This window comes from Falco biarmicus, chromosome 1 (genome assembly GCF_023638135.1).
Source record: "Falco biarmicus isolate bFalBia1 chromosome 1, bFalBia1.pri, whole genome shotgun sequence".
Classification (NCBI taxonomy): Eukaryota; Metazoa; Chordata; class Aves; order Falconiformes; family Falconidae; genus Falco; species Falco biarmicus.
In genome coordinates, this window is record NC_079288.1 from 26,652,065 (window position 1) to 26,672,074 (window position 20,010).

The following is a 20,010-nucleotide window of genomic DNA, read 5'->3' on the forward strand; positions in this document are numbered from 1 at the left end:
ATGGAGGTATGTATTTTTTACAAGCTGACAAATAACAGCTTTTGGTACAGCCACCTTCCTTCCGCTTGAGAGAGAAACGGAGATCAGAGGTACTCTGAAGGAGCAAATGGAAAGACCAGATGACCATAGAGAAGCATGAAGGAGAGGAAAGTGCTGGACGCAAATGATGCCAGGCCACAGCCTAAACCATTTTGTGCACTGGCAGTGATCAAGAAGAACATGTACAGAAAAATAATAAGAATAAACATTGTTCTGAACAAAAAGGAAGATGTAAGTGATAAAAGAAAGAAACATCAGAGAGTAGATGAGTAGAAAAAAAAAACCAACAGTTGAGTGGAACTATATAACCTGGGGCATCTTACACTTGTATGAATGAGACCAGATGAAATAGAGGGTAACAGGGAGGACAGAGACATTTTTGTGGCCCTAGGGAAATGTCTGGACAGAAGTCTCTGGCAGTGACACTCAGGGACATACCTGCACCCACAGCATGGCTGGGAATGAGGACTGCCATTCAGGACATTTACAGAATGAATGAATAACTGAGGTCCAGCTGACAAGTGGAAGGGGGAGAACTCCTGCTCATCTCTTCAGGACCTTAGTGAGGTTCCACTTACTTTGGAATACAACTGTCTTAGTAAATAAAAGTTGTTAAGATAATTTTGGAAGTAACATGGTCCAAGACTGAAGCAATAACAGATATACATGTCAGCTCTCTTAGTATAAAACAGAGTCAACGTAGGGTTTATGAAGTTGTATTTCTACACTGGGTGGTCGTCTAACGAGGCTAACTTGGTAAGCATTAACCTGTGATTCAAACTGACACCCAGGAGGTGACAGGAGTTGCCACGATGCACTCTTTCTTATTTGACTTTCACATCCTCAGAGATGTTGCCTATATTTAAACAATCTGAAAGCAACATTTTTGTGCAGGACCCTGCATAAAATTCAACTAAGGAAAGAACCAGTGTTCTCCATTCACTACCTAGACCTCCTCAAGTCGCCGCTTCTGCTCTACCACGAGGCAATTGCCCTAAACCCTTTTTCAGACAGTGTCTTCACCGCACCTGCTCTGCTCCATTATTGGGCTTTTGGGCCTTTGTAAAGAAAACCGCCACACATCTGTAACAGGACTGGAATGCTATCCATTTTTTATACCTGGATCCAATTCAATCCCAATGTCTCTCTCTCCCAAGTTTCTGCAGCGCGTGTCCTTTCTGCGGCGATGCACCAGCAGTCTTGAGCAAATCCACCTAGCTGAACAAAGACCCCTTGGAACAACAGCTGCTGAAGTGCTTTAGATGTAGGAAGTGTAAATTCTTTTCTTTCATGTGATTTTGAACTAGAATTCACATACCTTTTGTCAAAACAATAGCAAATTTAATCCCCAAACTGCTTCACTTATGTTTGAAATTAACACATCATAACTGAACTTGGTAAAAAGCTTGTAATTTGTTTCATAGAGTTTATAGCCAAAGGAATTAATTCAGCTACCTAGTCACAATTTTTGTATATGGCAATCCATTCCTGCCACTGTCCTGATACGGAGCACAGTAATACACATTAGATTAACCTACTCGATCACTGGAGACCACATTACTGAGATGGAGAACAAAGAGGAGATCAAAGGCCACTAATGCCCTTAACTATCCCCTTTAGGGTTAGGGAAGTGACGAGGTGAGAACACATCCGTTGATCTAGGCAGATGATTCATGTCTCAAGCTGCAGAGGAAGAGGCTACACACCCAAAATTTCAGGTAATTTGGATGGGGTGGCTGCAGGGGGGAAGAGAACCTTCCACTGAGCTGGTGATCTGCACAAGAGTAACCCATAAAACATAGGCATATTCAAAACAATACTCTCTCTGCTACCTCTGAGCACTGACCTATATGTTCCAGTGCCTTGTTCTGAGGGAAGGCCAGTCCCTGATGCTCCTAGAAAAATGGTGAAAAGGTCCAGAGACAGCTCTTGGCCACCTCCCGCCTGACCCGTGCTGGCAGCAATCCCGAAGCTCCGAAGCATGAGATGTGATTATGATTCCTTAATGCAGACTGAAAGTGTTATGGGCAAATGAAAGGCAGTACAACGCTTCCTGTTCTTTACAGGCGGTGAAATAAGGGGAAAATAAAGAGATATTAAAAATAAATAAATAAATACACTCACAGAACTTGAAGCCAGAAGAGACCACCACAATCATCCATGCAACTTATGCCTACTTCATACCCTGTCCTCCTGTATACATCTAATCTCAAGCCCTAGAATGGAAGGAAGCCCATGAGGATGATAAAATACGAATATGAATTGCTTGAGTGTGGTATATACCCCTATACTGAGCTTTAGCTTACAACTCCGCTTTGTTTACAAACCAAAATTTCATATATTTGACTCTTGGTAACCCTTGCAACACAGATTTTTATGATACTGAACACACAGACCTGAAGATCAAACCACACTGCCCATTCTCCACTGCACTGATATGTTACATTGCTTCCTTTTAGGTTAAAACTTGCTTGTTTTCAGACTAAGTAAGACTTTTGGGGAAAGTCCGCAGAAAGCTTTTAGGCATGTTTGAGAGCTCTATGCATGGAAAAACACAGAGATAGAATACACAAAACTGCACGACAGGTTTTGTCCAAAACAAAGTCTAATACAATAGTTCTCTTCAATCACACAAAGATTGTGGTGTTCGTATCACTGACGATTCTGTAAGTTTTCATCTAAAGAGAATGAATTCACGTGCCATTCAGACCAGGTTTCCATAATTTGTATGAAATGCCTACCAAACCTTTCCTTTTATTATTTTTTCTTTTATTTATATATATAAATAATATTAAATATTATTCCTTTCATTGCCTTTAGCAAAAAGTGATTTCTCTAACGGTCCAGATCCATTTCAACCACAAATCCAGCCTGGCTACCACCAAGAGGAATGACTGAGGCCCGTTTCCCTTCTGTAATCTCACCCCTTTGCCAGCTTATCTTTGGGAAATGTCCACTTGCTCCTTGGATATATTCCAGGACCGCTGTGCATGGCCAGAAGTCCCTTGCTGACTGTCACTTGCTCCAGCCCTGTTGATTTCACCTTCTGACCATGTATCTTTGCTCTGCTGCTGTTGGGTTTGTTTCTCTTGTTCGTGCCTGCCCCAGGTAATTACTTGGGCCTCCAAATCCATGACCTTTTTAGTACTGAAAAGCCTCAATTCAGGATGGATCTACGCCTACGCGTGCCATAAATAATTCTGCCAGGACAATGACCAGCACCAGATGGTGCACTGGAAGTCCTTTGAACTCCTTAAACAGAGAGCAGTTTACCGCCACGTTTTCTGGATCAGGAAAGGAGAAGACACACCAAACAAAGCTCCAACACCTCTGCACCTGCTCAGGAGGGGGGTGGAAATTCAGATACACCCTCTAAGCTCAGCTTTTTCCAGCAGCTAACTCTAGCTGAGTCTCCCTACTCTGCATCTGTATTTCAATGGCTCACCTTTCAGACACACTTAAATCCTATACAAACACTAATATCACACTAACCTACACTGTAGGTTATACTATATACTATATCAATCCTACACTAATACTATATGACATATTTTTAAAAGATCTCTTTAGCCCAAATAGTTTCCTGAACACCAGTGTATTTGCATTAGGTTACTACTGTCTTTTTGATTCACTGTTTCGTATGCTTCCCAAGGCTGCTTTTACTTTCCTGAGCAGTATCTGTCACACCTAAAGATATTTTTTTCAAGCTGTAAGAGCCATTTGTCCCACTGTTTCACTTTAGCACAATTTCCCATTCCAAAGGTTCATATCAGAGTTCCACTTTTTGGTACTTAGGCAACAAATTTTATTATGTCGATCCAAATGGCTCAATTATTGCTGTTTTTTGAGTCAGTTCTTGCACATTACTTAACACTAAGTCAAGAACATCTCTCTGTGTACTCTAGTACTAGCTGTTCCAAGAGGCAGAAATTGCTGCTTTGAACCTACTCTTACTGTGCTATCTGACCAGTTTATTCACAGGTAATTTAAGTCCCCATTATCATTTGGTTAGACTTTCCCACTTCTTTGATCTCTGTCAACATTATGCACTCAACATCCTTTTGTTGATCCAGGAGCTAATAGTATAGAAGACTACTAACAGATTTACTTTCTTATGGGTTGGGAGTGTAACCCTCCATAAGCAGTTGAGTAGGTGATTATAATTCTCCAGTAGCACTATGCATTGCAACACTGGAAACACTCTGCATTTCCAGGATGATCATGTTGGGTTCCTTGTAGCAACTTCAACGGCTAATTACCATTGCTGTTACAAACGCACACTGGGCTTCTTTTCTGAATATATCTGTCTGATTTTCAGTGTCTGAATCGCACACAACACCTTAAAAGTGATGACTGAGAAACCTCCTCTAATTCTCACTCATTCCATCCTAAATAGAAGATTGACTTTAAAAATAATGGGGTTTAAGTAATTTATTACTGGCGGGGGGGGACACGGACAGACCGATGGACACACACAAAAGAGGCCAACCCTTGCTTTTGGCATTCAGAGCCTTTAGGGAGCTTGTTTGGTGTTCTCAAGGTTTTTTTGTGCAGTCTTCACTTAAAGCAATGTGCTCAGTGGGTAACTGAAAGTTGACTTTCTTCAGCAATCACGTAGCTCCATAACTGCTAAGATTATACAGAAATGAAACAGTATTGTGAGACTTGCGATAACATAATGCATGTTGGGAAAACTGATTATATACTTTTGCCTGCTATATAAGACAACTGTTCCACTGTTCTGCGTATCTATTGTGTATTTTCTACATGTGGGCATGTAAGGTGATTGGTGATCGATGATTTCTTTGCCTTCTCTATAGTAAATACACTAGTTGGAGTGTATTCATCTCTTTTTAAATATTATCGTTTGGGACTTTTCCCAAACTTTTAACATTATTTCCAAAATACTAGCCCCAGAACTAGAGACTGTAATGATCCCAGCCACACTGCACACCCCAACGGTGTCACCCTTTTCCCTATCTCAAATAGATATGAATGCTCAGTTTTAATTATACATGCTTGTATATACACCTTACTTAAAAAACCCTTCAAGTACTGAACTATTTCCCAAATAAAAAGGGCTTTCTCTTCCACAATTAGATTTGCATGTGAATTCTGTTGTAATTCTATATGGAAAAAACTTAAATCTCCTCCTCTCAGGTCTCCACAATGGCTCTCTCTTTTTCTCTCCAAGATGTTCCTTATTTTCCCATCTATCGTCAACCCAACATCTTCAGCTCTCTCCAGTATCAAGTGGAGACTGAGGCACAGGCAAGAAGCCAGGATTTATTCCTCAAAAATCAGCTAAGACAACAGCCAAAAATGAAAACTGCATTATCAATCACGTTCAGGGGAACTGGTCTGCAGCCAGCTATGGGAATTGCCATTTGGAGGGCATGTTGAATCCCCAGCTGCTCATGGATCACCTGGTACCGGTCAGATCCAACTCTGGGCTTTCCATCCTACCCGTCTAAAAGGTTTGGTTCTTCCATCTTTAACACGGGGCCATTTGCTGGCTTCCCTGGGACTCTTTTTCAGAAGTAGCCCAGGCTACTGCAGTAAGCTCAGGAGAGATCTAAACCTCCAGGCATCTGGAAACTGCAAACGACTTGTCCTGTGTTAAGCAATAGTTAATGCTTAGAGTATGTGCTACCTGAACAAGCTTGAGCTCTGAACAAGCTCGAAGACGACTTCTGTAAGAAGTCTAAGGTGTTGGGTTTTTGACCTATAAAGTCTTAAGTGGCTCTGCCTACTTGAGAAATTCCTCTCCCTTTGCATCATACTGCACCGTGCGGAGTGCCAGAGGTAACACTGTCTGCGTTCTGCTGAACAGGGTGGATGGCAGGCGCGTCCCCAGCAGCTGCCTGGTGTCTCCCTGCTCACGCTCCACGGATCACTGACCTGCAAAACTGAAAATCCGGGCATTTCCCAGAAGAACCAGTCACAGGGGCACGGGGTGTGAGGAGAAATTCGACACTGGGGTTATTTTATTATAGGTAAAGAAGATATTTTTAAAGTTAGCTTCTAAGAATGCAACACACAGCGATCAAAGTCTGTTTCTGTAGACAATCCCAGAGAATATGGCAGGGAGCAATGAAACCAAGAAAATGTTCTGGTAGAAGTATATTTGGTGAGGCTCCATCACTTACGTGCAGGATTTCCTATATTAAATTAAGAATGTATTTCTAAAAATACATTGTCCAGAACAGTGTGAAGTTAATTATAAGTTGAAGAGAACTTTGCTTGAACATAGGGTAACTCTGCACCACTTATCCTTAAGCAATCTTATTATTCCACTGAACTAAGAGAGCATTGCTCTGAAAATAGGACTGGGCCATCCACTCTTCCAAGCTAAGCTCTGCAGTTTGTGTTCTCCTGCGATGGGCACGAAAGCTGATGGCATCTTACTGGGTCTGACATAAAAATGGTGTAAAAGCTATACTTCTAAACTCCTTAACTGTAAAGATCATAATGTTATGTACCTAAATTACATATAAAGAACCAATTGTGCGGGTATGTGTGAACAGGCTTAAGTTTGTTTAAATAAGTTCCAGTGTCATCACAGTTAAGCACATGATCTAACGTTTCTGCAAGATTGGGATGCTGACAACCATATGTAAAATGAAATCTCCCAATAAAGCCCAATTCAGGTGTATGTAGTATCCAACTAACTAAATGAGAACTAAATGTAGTTCCTCCCACTAATTTCTTACTTATGTTGTACCTTAACAGTTACAACGCCATTTTCCATTGTGTCTTTCCAGAGGCAGGAAGCCACTGCAGGATCAGGACCCAAACAATTTCAAATGGCATTCTATATTCCGAGTTTCAATATGCAGTGGCAGCATTAGAAACCACACCGTTAAGAAACACATGAGAGCAGTCACAGGTACACTCGACTACGCTTTCCCAGAGCACGGTACGGGGCACCAGACAAATATCCTGCTGCAAGAGGCACAGCCTGACCCTCCGACCCCCGATCCCAACACTGCCCTCTGAAACCAGACCCAGACGGTTTTCCGCACTGGATTCAGCGGGATATGGCATAGGAACAACCACCTGCGCGCACACAGTGGCGGAATCAAGGCCTGAAAACATATACACTGCAGGTCAGTATCTGTGTACACAGACCCAACAGATTAGATTAGCATTTCCCCGACCCTCTCCATTTCAAGGATGGTTTTTAAAGGATGGAGTCCATTCGTTAATCTGACCCTATTCTGCGCTTAGTATTCAAAACATCTTGTTTGTGCTGCTGTGACAGCAGGCGACACAAAAATCCCACTTTGTATCACTTCATCTGGCTAAAGACGTCCACACATCACACAATAGGGGTTATCATCTTCTCATTTCGAAAAGGTCCACACTCGATACTTTGTGCTCAGTTGCGACACCACTGTAGTTTTTGTAAGGAATAAATATTGACTTTCCTGGACATTGCCTCACGACAGAACAGGACCTTGAGTACATTTGCCTAAGATATTTTTTTAGCCTGGTAATATAATTTTATAGCATAGCTTTTGTTCTGAGTAGTTCAAAAGCAGGGTGGAAAAACGGGCTTTACAAATGTCACAGATTGCCCATTTTCATTTTCAGACAATTGACCGTGTTCTAAAGCTGGCTCAACTGTATTTCTTGTCTTACATGACCATACAAAAATTATTACTTTAATTTAGATTTCCAAGCTACAAATGTAATTAAAATTACAACATACCACATTTGGAAAGTGAAGACTAGAAAAAGCCACGCAAAAACTAAGATTTAATATTAATGCAGGCTAGTTTGTAATTTTTTTGTTTTCAAGAACAAAAGCACACGACTGCCAAGCAAATTACCAACAGAAATGGGAGAGTACACACCAGGTCTCAAGAAATTGGGCTCTAAACTTAGCTTGTGCAGGAGATTGGTCTGTTCACTGAATAGCTCAGCTCTGTCTCTCAGCAGCATCTGCACCTCACGGCGAGATGTTCAGATGCTCTCTCCTTAGTAAAGGTCAGAAACCAGCATTAATTTCACTTACAAAAATACATGGTGGTGACACCACAGGCACCACACTGTATGGGTAAAACACAATTTTCAGGTACAGGCAACACACAAGGTGAGAACTAGCAGGGTCAGTCATTCTGGTGGGCAAAGTCTGGATGTGTATTTTAGCTGTAACAGAAGCCAAGTAACCCACAGCAGCGTGTGTAAAACCTTCCAGATTTCATAAAAAAAAAAATAAAAATCATGTTTTCTGTCAGATGTTTAACATCTCAACATGTGACTCTACACATTCAGCTTTATAACATCAATTAAGATATGCAATAATCTTCATGGAATCGACCGACCACATCCAAAATTCAACATTAACACAACACAGCTACAGATCGCGACCGAACGAAGAGCCAACCATGTGCACCATCCCCTCTCCCCCACCGCAGTCTGCAGGGCTGGGGGGCAGGAACACGAAGCAACAAAACACAGGTGGACAGCTCACACGCAAAACGTCTCGTCGCTTTGGCTATAAATCCACAGCCAGGAAATAAAACCAAACACATTGCGCTGGGAGCTGAAGCAGCAAGGAGGGCAAAGGGGGGGGGGGGAGGAGCGGGAAGGCAAGGCAGGTGGAGCTGGGTAACACGCAGCTGCTCTTACCTGGAGCAGCTTTCCTTCGGCTGGAGTCACCTCCGCAACGTTTGCAAACTCCCCTTCCAGGACGATCGGCTCCACTTTGAGAGGGATCACCCTGATGATGGCTTTCTGCGTCGCCGACCTCTCCGACTCGACCCCCGCCGCCAGCGCCAGCCCTGTATGGTCCAGTGCTGCCTGCAGCGTCGCCATGAGCAGCCAGGGCCAGAGGACAGCCAGCTGCAGCTGGGGGCCAGCACTCATGCTACCAGCTGCAGCAGCGGGCTCCGGCCACACATACCGCTCAGGAATGCGTCCTCACCCTGCGGTGGGCTCCGGCCGTCGGCAAAGCTCGTCGGCTTGCCCAGCGTGCGGTCCCAGTGGCGGGGAGGCAGGAAAGCGGGGACAGAGCGCCTCGGTCACCGCCAGCACTGCTTACCGCACAACTTCTCCAGTCCTTGCCATCACCATTTCTCTTCCTTGGTGCCACGTGCTCAAAGGCCGCTGGGAGCTCAAAGGCATATTTTAAACAAACAAACAAACAAAAAACAAAAATCCTGAAGTATGAGTCCCTCCTCCAGCAGATAAATCCCAAAAGGTCAGCGGAACAGGTTGTAAGCAAGAAATCAGTTCGGCTCTACAGGAACACTGGGGCACGTTTGGAACGTGTCGGTCCCACAGAGATGAGGCCCAGGGAGATCTCCCCACAGACGTGGTGTCCTCGTGTCTCCTGCCCAAGGGTTAGGGAGATCCACAGGTTCAAAACATCCATCTCAAATACCCTCGAGAGACACCTCACCTTCTCGACAGCACTTCCCACCACGTCAGCTCAAGCTCTTCCCCCTGAATGTTACCTGCAGTTACCGGTGGCTTTCTCAGAAATTATGCTGGAGCTGTTGCTTGAATTTATGGTGAAAAGGAAGTTTGCTTCGGTACTGTTCTCCTCCAAATCAAGTCGATCCCTTCCATCCTGCTCGTGCCAGAAGTGCTTCATTCAAGTCTGAGATCAACTTTAGTCTTCTCCGGGCAATCCACGTTCCGAGTCTGACTCCGGGTGCAGTTCTCGAGAATAACTAATAAAGCATGGAGCTTCTCTTCAGAGTTTCAAGTTCCCAGGAAACGAAAAGGCTCCAAAAGACTTTGGAAGTTTAGCTACCACACCAAACATGTAGCAAGCAAAAAGTTACAGCATCTCTGGTTTCTCTCGCACTTTTTCTGCGCGTGCCCGAGTTCTGGTATGACCGCTTCCACGCGCACATTAAGATCTCGACTGAAGGCCCCACAAAATAAAATATAAAGTTCTGTGGTCTGCCCGAAGGTCCCATGAAATGTGTCGAGGAGCCTTCATAACGGGGAGAACTCAGGCAGAGGCTGTTTTCAACTAAACCTAAAGTTACGGTGATCGCACAGCCATGAGGAGAAAAAATGATTTTAAAAAAATAAAATAATCTGCAAACCTGTTAGGCAGCGCGTGCCTGCTGGAGTCCACAGGGGCCGGGGTGGGTGGAAACTGGGCTGTAAATCCTGGGCCAAAGTTATTTCCAGCAGCTTAAGAAAACTGCGTGGGTCTGGTGATGTCTGGTCTCGGTCTTTAAAAAAACCCACCAACCCCCCAAAGTCGGTATTTATAATAACAAAAGGTTAAAAGCCAGCAGGCAGTCCCCGCGGCGCGCAGGCAGCAGGCAGGCAGGTGCGAGCGGAGCCGAAAGCACCCAGCAGGATCAAGGGCAGCACCGCCGCAGGCAGCGCTGCGGGGCCGGCGCGGCGGAGCGGAGCGGAGCGGAGCGGAGTGTCCGCAGCAGCGCGAGCCCCGCGCACCGCCCCCCCCGCGGGGCGCGCCCCCCCTCGCTGCCGCGGCCGCGGGCGCCAGGCGCCGGGAGCGGGCGGGCAGCGGCGCCGGGCACATGGGCAGCGCGGCAGCGGAGCCCGGCGCCGCCGGCCCCCCCGCGGGCGGGCAGCCCCCGCCGCTCCGCCCCGGCACAAGCACGGCGAAGCCCCCCGGCCCGACCCCCGACCCCCGGCGCGGGCAGCTGCGGCCGCTCCTCCCCCGGGCCGGCCAGCGCGCTCCTACCTGCGGACACAACGGGAGGGTGGAGCAGCCGGAGCCACCGCCCCCCCGCCGGGCCGGGACCGCGGGCTCCCCCTCCCGCCCCGCCGCCCGCCTGCAGCTGGGCGGGACGGCACCGGGGTGCGGGGGGGGCAGCGCCGGGGCCGGGGGCCCGGCCCGGCCCGCTGGGTCGCCGGTGCCGCCGCTACCGCGCCCGAGGCGCTGCCGCCGGGAGCTTCGGGCTCAGGCTGATGCCAGGGGCCCGGAGTTCGGCGGCTGCTCCGCGCTGGCAGCGCTGCCCGGCGCGTAACGCTGCAGGTCGGACCTGAACCGCGGCGTGGGGCCGCAGCCGGGAAGCGGCGTGCGCGGAAACCCCGCAAAGCCTCCGCAGCCGCGCAGAAAGCGCGCACGGGCCGGCGCGGCGCTGGGAGCCGCCGCCGCTGCCGCGGGTCCCGGAGAAGGGCCAGGGGCCGGGGGCGGCTCGTTGCCGCGCAGCCAGGCTCGCCCCTGCAGCCGCCCCGCAGGAACTGGGACATGGCGCAAAGGAAGAGCGGGCCGCCGGCTTGGAAACTGCTCCGCCGGGCAGCGGCCACTGGGTGATTCACGTGTCGGCAAGAACCGCTGGAACATAAAGCTTTTTTTTCCAGCTGTGACACGCTCACCCTTGGTCATCGAGAACACGGAGAGAACACCAATGCGACACCCATTTCCGTGTCAAAGCTTAATTTATTGCAGCACTGCTACAAGTCTGACAAGGGAATCCAGCTGGCAGCTGCTGCACATCTGTCACCTCCAGAAAGCACCCCCGCTTCCAAGGTACGTCCACCAGCAGACGGAGATCTAGGAAGAAAAGGGAATACTGAGTACACACCAGTGCTCGGGTATGTTTCCCTTGGCAGCATACAGAGCAACCGCATTTCTATCGGGCACTATAAAATACACTTCGAACAGCAGACTAGAACCTGCTCACCTGAGGCCCACCCTGCCTGGGCAGGGGTACAACAGGACACACATGGGAAACCACATCCCACCCTGCTCCCGGTAACAAGACTATCGGTAAAAACATCTTATTACAGAAGTTGCTACTTAGTACAAAACATCTTATTAAAAAAGTTACTACTTTATTTAAAAATATCTTATTACAAAACATCTTATTACAGAAGTTACTACTTATTAAAAAATATCTTATTACTGAAGCTGTAATTAGAGGTTTCGCCTCAGTTCATCTTACTGCCGGGTGCTCCCTTAGCACATCCTGGCCACAGCTGGGAGCTACAAAAGCCGAGGTGGTCCTGACAACTTCTCTGCTCCCTTCTCGTGCGTTTTGCTCAGGGCTGGCTCGTATGAACATATATGAAGCCATTACATTGATGGTTTAGGTGCTCTTCCACATGGATCTCCTTAACACCACAAATAGAGGATGTGCCCCCTTTATTCTTTAAACAGTATTTTAACATAAACACAAACATATAGCTATTAAAAACTTAAGATCTGCTATCAACGTAAGTACAGTCTTCCTCTAAAAGTTTAACAATTGTTTTCAAGACATAATTAAAACAGAGTACTAGAACAATAAATAACAATAATAATAACTTATCTTTACAGATACCATTACAATCAAAAGAAAATTATTAAACCAGAAGAATTCCCCATGAATGTGAAAGATCAGCAGCTGTGACATACATACACTTGCTGGTGAAACAGAGAGCTGGTTTAGGAAGGAAGAACATTTCCTGGTTAATCACTTAGAAAATTAGCTCATCTTTCCTTTAGCTGCTCTTCTGAAATCTCTGACCCATTCAGACCCAGAATCTTGTGACTTTCCAATGCTTTTGTTTCATACACAATCCCCAGTAAAGGGCCACAGAATGACTTCAAGCAAAGACAGCGAGAGCACCAAACACCTCCTATGCCGAGCATACTGTAGTTCCCAACAATGTTAAGTAAATAAATAAATAGTTAAATAGATTCCTAATAGAGCACTAAAAACAATTTGCTTCCCAGTAAGGATGTTTTTAAAGTTTCCTGTTTATACAAAGTTCAGACTTTCCATATCTAAAGAATACAAACAGCAAAGTAATTACTTCACATTAATTACTCTGACCACTAGGTGCTTTATAACTCAACAGGTAGAAAATGTAATGAAAGAGGCCTATTAAACAATACCCTACCAAGTTAAAAAGAAAGCAAAAAAGAGTGGTGTGGGAGGTGGGGTTTTTTTGTTGGTCTTATTTGTTGGGTTTTTGTGTGTGTGGTTTTTGGTGTTTTGTTGGGGTTTTTTTGGTGGTGGTGTTTTTTTTTAAACACAGCTGAAATGATCCAAAGTGGCTGTTGTGTGCAAAGCTCCACTGCTGCTGGAGTCTGACAGGGGAATCCAGCTGGCAGCTGCTCTACATTTGTCACCCACTTCTCACTCTCTTGTTTCGTCCTCCAGAAAGCACCCCCACTTCCAAGGTACATCCACCAGCAGACGGAGATCTAGGAAGAAAAGGGAATACTGAGTACACACCAGTGCTCGGGTATGTTTCCCTTGGCAGCATACAGAGCAATCGCATTTCTATCAGGTACTATAAAATACACTTTCAACAGCAGACTAGAACCTGATCATCTGAGGCCTGCTGTTTAAAGAAATACGAATTCTTCCAATTTTTCAAAAAATTTAAATATAAAAAACTAACAAAGCAGATTATAAGAAAAGTGCTCCCATTCTTCAGTATGTATTATTTAGACGTGCCTTCGCTACCATGGATACCAAAAGCCAAACATTAATTACTATAAACCCCTGGCAGTATCTACAGAAAGGCCTGACCTGCTTGTGCCATATCCCTTTGTTTGCCCAGAAAAGGCACAATTGCCTCAAAGCACACCACAGCCAGCGCCAGGTTCCTAGAGAAAACTCGTGGCATCACAGAGAGGACAAACAAGAGGCTCCTTTTTTGACAATTACCTCGATCCACAGCAAAACAGAGATACTTCCAATGTATGGCCAGATCTTGCAGGTCAAGAAAGCAAACAAGTACCCTGATAAAGTCACAACAGCGCTACCACTGCAAACATCACCCACAAGAAATTTAACTTCTAAACAGACACATTCACATCTTCCAGCCTCTGTTCTTTCTCTGTACTACAAAGTTCCTGCCCAATAGGCACCACTTTTGCACCTTCTGACATCTCCCTCTTGCCAAAGCAGACTCTGTTGGGAACACATCTTGAAAATGCATAGGGATGGGGAAATGAGGGGGGCTTGTAATAATGCACTTCTAAACTATGTCAAGTTAAGACACAGGGTATAACATCCACTCATCCAAAATAGCAGACTGCCAGGACAGGCAATTTGAAATTCCTTCAATGAATATATAATGATGTAAAGGTAATGGCAACTAGCTGGAGCAAGAAGCTGCAGTTCGGACTCCCGAGAGCAACTTTGCTTTGGGATTCACACAGATGTTCAAGAGTTCAGGGCCAGGCCTGTCCCCACATTAACTCTTCACACCTTTGTAGGAAGAGATCTCACTGTAAACTGCCAGGAAAACTAAATGAACAGTAACAATATTTTTGGCTGGAAGGTGCAGAGGAAACAATTCAAGTGAACAGATGATAGCAATGGAGACCTTACCTGAATGAAGATTTGCCCTTAGCAATTGCACCTAGAAATCTATTTACCTTGGAGGAAATGAGAGAGAACGCATAGTGACACAACTGTAGTGGCATGGGAGTGGGTGTAAATGTCTAGGGCACCTTGCAGCATGATAGTGATGGATTCACCTGAGTCAGTAGCATCTCAGTATTATGCCTGCCTTCTTGCAGGAAAAAAAAAGGAAAAAAAAAAAGAAAAAAGTCAGAGAAAGTCATCAGATTATTTGAAGGACTAGACGACTCACAGAAAATATACGGTCAGCCATCGAGAAAGAAAGTTTTTTTCCTTAATGTCTCAGCATCAGCTTAAATGCTTCAATCCAGAAGTAACAAATTCACCTTGCTCCATTCTGAGATGCCTATTTCCAGAAAGATGGGCTGCAAACAAAAATTCCTCCCATCAGAATCTGGTCCTCTTCTCGTGCTCTTTTAGAAGGGGAAGCACAGGTATTAGGTCCAGTACAGCTGTGTTCACTAGCTGAGTGTACCTGTGGAGCACAATACAGAGGAGATGGGGAAGGAGACTCAAAGTATTTACAGAGTTCCTCTCAATCGTTTGTGAAGTCCAAAAGGACTCCTGTTGCAAGTGTGTATGCTGCCAACAAAAGCTGACGGATTTATTTCCAAACTCCCATTTTAACAGACGAGCTCAGCTAGAAAGTAGTGGGAAAAGCAGACGCATCATCAGCACCTTCAAATCTATGTCCTAAGAGTGAACTTGGGGCTGAAAAAAGCAGTTCCTGAAAGGTGAACTATTCCTTGCACCTCTGTGTGATAAACACAGCAGGAGCTAGAGCACCATACCCATCGACTCTCAAAAAAAAGAGTGGGCAGGGACAGATGACACAGCCTGTAATCATTTGCAATGATGTATCTTAGTGCTGAGTTAAGTTCTGCACCCTCTGCAGCAGACTCTGGCTCCCGGGAGGACTCAGAAATAGTTTTTGTTCTCCCGCTGCTACCAAAGAAAACAGGGTCCCTCTGCCAAATTGTCAGGCACAAAGAAAATTAGTGCATAAGGAGTAAAGATACGGTTAAAGCAAACACTTGCATCCAAAACAAAGGAAGAGGAGGGTTCTTCACCCACTGTGTAGTTAATCTGCATTAAGGACATTAACTTATAAAAACCACAGTGGATGCTAAATGTTTGCACAGCTCCAAAAAGTGACTCTAAAAATCAATTGAAGAAAAGGTTACTGAGGCCTTTTCTGCTTAATGGTACAGAAATGCCAAAGATACTGTTGGAGACAGGACAATGAACTAGAGACACTTTTCATCTTGATTCTGCTGGGCAGAATGTTCTTAAAAAGGGTAAACTAGAATTTAGCTCAGAAGGTTGGTTAAATAATATTTTTTTCCATTTGAAGGAAGCAGATAACCTGTTTCAGTGATTTATGGTGCTGCAGAGATGGGCTGGCAGCTATAGAGGGAAACCCTGGGGACGGTGTTTTAGTGAAAGTTTCTTGCTACAGAATAGCTGTGAAATGCAAAGAAGTCCACTCCAGCTCTTCAGAGGGAAGCAATGCCTTCTCCACAAAGGCGAGTTTGACTCTTGGTGCGTTTTTACAGATTAACACCTTGGGTTTGGCTCAGCGCTGTTCCCAGTCACTGAAGTGACTTCTCCTTCCCGCTTCATTATGTACCACATTATATTGGCTCTCGCTGTGTGGTATCTAGAACTTGGTGTCACCACGTAACAAAGAAAAGTGAACATGTCAACAGCCTACTGAAACAGATGGAACAAAAGCCTTTTCCACAGCAGGGTATGTATCAAAGTGCAGGCTCAGAAAACTTGCGAAGGAGTGCCCAAAGGAAAACAGGAAAACAGACAGGACTCCATCACACTCAGAGGGTAAGTTGCCAAGAAACACCTGGAAATCATCATGATGCATTTTAGCACAGAAAGATTAAGGAATAAATTGTTTCCAAAGTCTCACAGAGGACAGGAGGTGCTGACAGACAAAGGTGTAGTCGGAGCAGCAGAAGTCAACTTGCATTTGAGCCTGCCGGCTTCAGGCTTACAGCTGACATGCAGCAGACAGGCTATGCCAGCTTTGAGGCTTGTATCATGCACCCAACTAATTTCGGGCTAGCTGGAGCCTGATCACGTTTGGCTCAGGTGTGCTGTCTATCTCTACCCTTTACACGCACACCAAGCCTCAAAGGTACAACAGTGGAAATGCAGGCCTGGATGACCATCACATTTCCCAGAGAGTAGACTATGCCAATTGTTGCTAATTAGCGTTAGCATAGTGTTTCATCCCTGTGGAACAATCCCATGGAAATGCTTTCCAAAATGTTCCTGTACATAACTTTACAACTGGCATGTTAAGCAAATGTTTTGCTTCAGATATGAAAGCTGAGAAGTTTGCTAATTATCCATGATACCAGGAAGTAATTGAACAAGAACTCTCAGTTCTGTTTTAAACAAAAGCTTGTCTTCTTTCAAGGTGGCATCCAACCTTTTTGCTCAGGTTCCTGACAGAAAAACTTTATTCCTTACTTAAATGTTTGAAAATGATGGGCATTATGAGCTGAACTATTAATTAGCATCATGATCTGGAATCTAGAAACTACCCTTTGAAGTGAGCAACAGCTCTTTAAACTCTACCATCAGCTCTTTGATGAACAGCTGTGAGGGAAACAGCTTCTTAGAGATTCGCAGGCTGCACCAAATTCTCCTCTAGAACGGATCCCAAGTACTTTTTGTGACCTCTTACGTCTCTCTAATCTGTGGACATTTCTGTTTTTCCTTCAGTTACTAGATTTGTGAAGTTTTTAGCCTCGGATACTCTGCTGCTTGTTTTTCTCGTGTGTTTCAGGACACGTATCAGACTGGTACAATGTATTTAGTGATGTGAGACAAAAAGCTCAGACTTCTACACTAACTTCATCAGTTTGGTGTTTTTTTCCCCTGGAACTTGAATAGTTACCTCATTACTCAGTGTTTTCTTCACAGCATGTCACCCTCCAGCAAACACATCCATGGACTTAATCTCAATATTGTGACATCCAGGTTTCTGACGCAACTCCCAGAACTTCAAGTTTTATTTACTTACATAATTTATACCCTTTTCCACATCAGAGTAATTAGCATAAGTGTATCTATAGAAGTGTGTTGGTAAGTACACTAAGAGGTTGTACAAGTATAATATTTTAACTGAAGGAACAATGAGGTACTTACACTGCAGACAATAACTAAATTATTTTACTCTCCCCTTTCTGTAATAGTTTCAGAGTAGCTGTCACCGTAATCTCTGAGAAAATGTAGAATCTTTCTTACCAAGGGAGTTGCCTGTGTCTGAACTGCGTCTTTTCCTGGAAAAAGATTTTACAGATGAATCTGTGTGTTCTACAGATTTGTTCACGGGCTCTGTTCCTGAAGTGAATTGTCTCTCTTCTGTCTCCCATGTCCTGGATTCACTTTTAACACTAGTATTCTCCTTAAAATAACACAACACAACAACAAAAGAAATAAAACCAAAGATCACTCAATGTTATCTTGTAATAAAACCAATATAAAACCAATAAAACAAAATAAAAGCTATTCTTCTCCACTCCAAAAGGACAGCTAACAGGTGTTGAACACTGCCTACACAGTTTACATAGGAAGTGTTTTTAACTCAGAATTAAGGTTGCCAAATTGAAACAACCTCTTACAAAATATCGTATTAAGCAAAACATGAGATCAGAAAACTAGAATACACAAAGTTAGGGTACGTGTCCTCACAGTCTGAGCTTTGCCTTCAGTTATCAAACTAGCTAGAAGAAATAAGCTAGAAGAAATCCAGGTGCGCTCATTGTTACCAGCACATGTATTAATAATGACATATCTAGCTCAAACAACTTGACAGAGCTGTGTGGTGCAAAACCACATATGTGAACCACATATTTCTGGTTGGGAATATCACCCCACCCCATCCAATTGTTAAGACATTAAATTGTAATGTGTTGCTTGCTTTTGGAGCCCTCTGCTGCTGCTCCGCATGTATTTTGTGGGCAACCACTTAACGAACTGGTACAGTTCCATGATCATGTGGCAGAAATCTGTAGATTGAAAAAAAAAAAAAAAAAAAGGCCAAACAACCAAGTTCTGTTTCTATTTCACTGAGGCAGTACAGGCCCAAAGTACCTGGAATTTACCTTATTTTCTCACTATCACCTGTTCTAGAATATTCATCTCTTCTGTAAATATCTTATCCATCAATAACCTAAAGATGAATGACTGTTAAGAGCCTGCAATGTTTCCTTCTATTAAGGGGAAAAAAGCTTTTGAAAACCATTATGTGTGAGTTTACAGAAGACAAGAGGTCATACTTGGTAATAAGATAGTCTTTCCAAAAATCACACTCGCCACCTTGAGTCTGTCATTACTCAATGTTGAATATATAACAGGCTATGTGTATACATATCAATAGAAACACACATACATTCCTTGACAAAGTTGTATAATAACATCCAAAAGGCCTGTGCAAATACAGTAATGGAGTACTCCAGGGAGAACTAGTTCCCTCCAACACACCTCCTGCACTTGCTAGATACCCACTTTACTCTTTTTTTTTTTTTTCCTCTTTGAAATGTGCTGTCTGGGTGTATTGCATTAGTACTATTAACAAGGCCATGTGAAAAAAACGTGGCTAGCAGTGCCTTTTGTCTGATGTCTGAACCACAACTCCTTCCCAGGCATAAAAACAAAGAAGGAAGGCAGGCTGTAGGTCACTATCTTCACCAGCTAGAATCCAAGTTTGACGAGTGATGATGCCTCTCTATTCCTGGTGACATTTACATAATAGTAAATTCTAGAAAAATTAGTGAGCAGCCTTAATCAAGTAGCGAGAGAAGGGAAGATTTCTCAAGTAAGCATTCTAAACTGCATATTCCACAGGACAACTGCTCTAGAAACAATTCTGCTAATTTCATTATTTTAAAAAAAAGAGAATAATGAAGAGCAATACCAGGCAGGGGATGTAGAAACCAAACTGCAGTGTCTAATAAAAAACAAATAACATACATATTGGGATAACCATTATTAAGAAACTGTTACTAGCCGATGTGCTGAAAGAAGTCTAGACACTCTAACTAGCAGTTCTGCAAAGGACCTGGGGATGCTGCAGTGCCCAGTAAGGCTAGCGACACCTTGGGCTACACCAGGACAAGCGTGGCCAGCAGACTGAGGAAACTTCATTCCTCCTCACTGGTGAACCTGTACTTCCAATGCTGTGTCCAATTTTAACCCTTACAGTTGCGTGTGTGGAAACTGAAGAGCAGTCATACTGCACAGTACCCCTTTCAGATTCCTTTTTATCACTGTGTTTATTTAATCTTACACACCAACTCTTCAGTAACCTAATATAATAGGTAATAATAAGATTTTCATCCTAACAACATCAGCCTAGCCCACACAAGTCTGGTTCCCAAGCTATCTCTTTTTTTTAATTGTTTGGTCTTTTAAGTGAACATGTTTCTGACCATGGATTCACCGCAGCTGTGGACAGACCCTCCACTCAGGTCTAATACTTCTGCAACTAAAGAGTCCGAAACATTGTTTGGCAGAGAATCAAACAAAGCTACCAAAGCTGACAGATGTGAAAGTTTTGCGTTTTCACTTCAGTTACTGAAAAACACCAAAACTGCTGCATCTCACTACTTACACAACTTACGAGACACTGACTGGACTA

General features: G+C 44.3%; 2 protein-coding genes across 4 annotated transcripts in view; both read right to left on the minus strand.

The window, feature by feature from the left end:
• The window catches only part of RNF43 (ring finger protein 43), a 59,855-nt gene extending 49,055 nt beyond the window's left edge, over positions 1–10,800 (minus strand). For 2 of the 3 annotated variants that reach the window (XR_008821323.1, XM_056335356.1), the window contains exon 1: positions 8,677–10,439. Coding sequence is in view for 2 of the 3 variants with exons in the window: in XM_056335356.1 (XP_056191331.1) it covers positions 8,677–8,913 (237 nt within the window). In the remaining variant the exon portion in view is untranslated. Of the gene's footprint in view, positions 1–8,676; positions 10,440–10,720 lie in introns of those variants that run through there. The other variant, XM_056335362.1, reaches the window with a different exon arrangement.
• Positions 10,801–10,819: 19 nt separating this feature from the next.
• HSF5 (heat shock transcription factor 5) overlaps positions 10,820–20,010 on the minus strand; it is a 30,901-nt gene continuing 21,710 nt past the window's right edge. The window contains exons 7-8 of the mRNA XM_056362288.1: positions 17,616–17,772; positions 10,820–14,820 (exon numbers count right to left, since the gene is read on the minus strand). Of these exons, the coding sequence (XP_056218263.1) occupies positions 17,765–17,772 (8 nt within the window). The 3' untranslated portion in view covers positions 10,820–14,820; positions 17,616–17,764. The remainder of the gene's footprint in view (positions 14,821–17,615; positions 17,773–20,010) is intronic.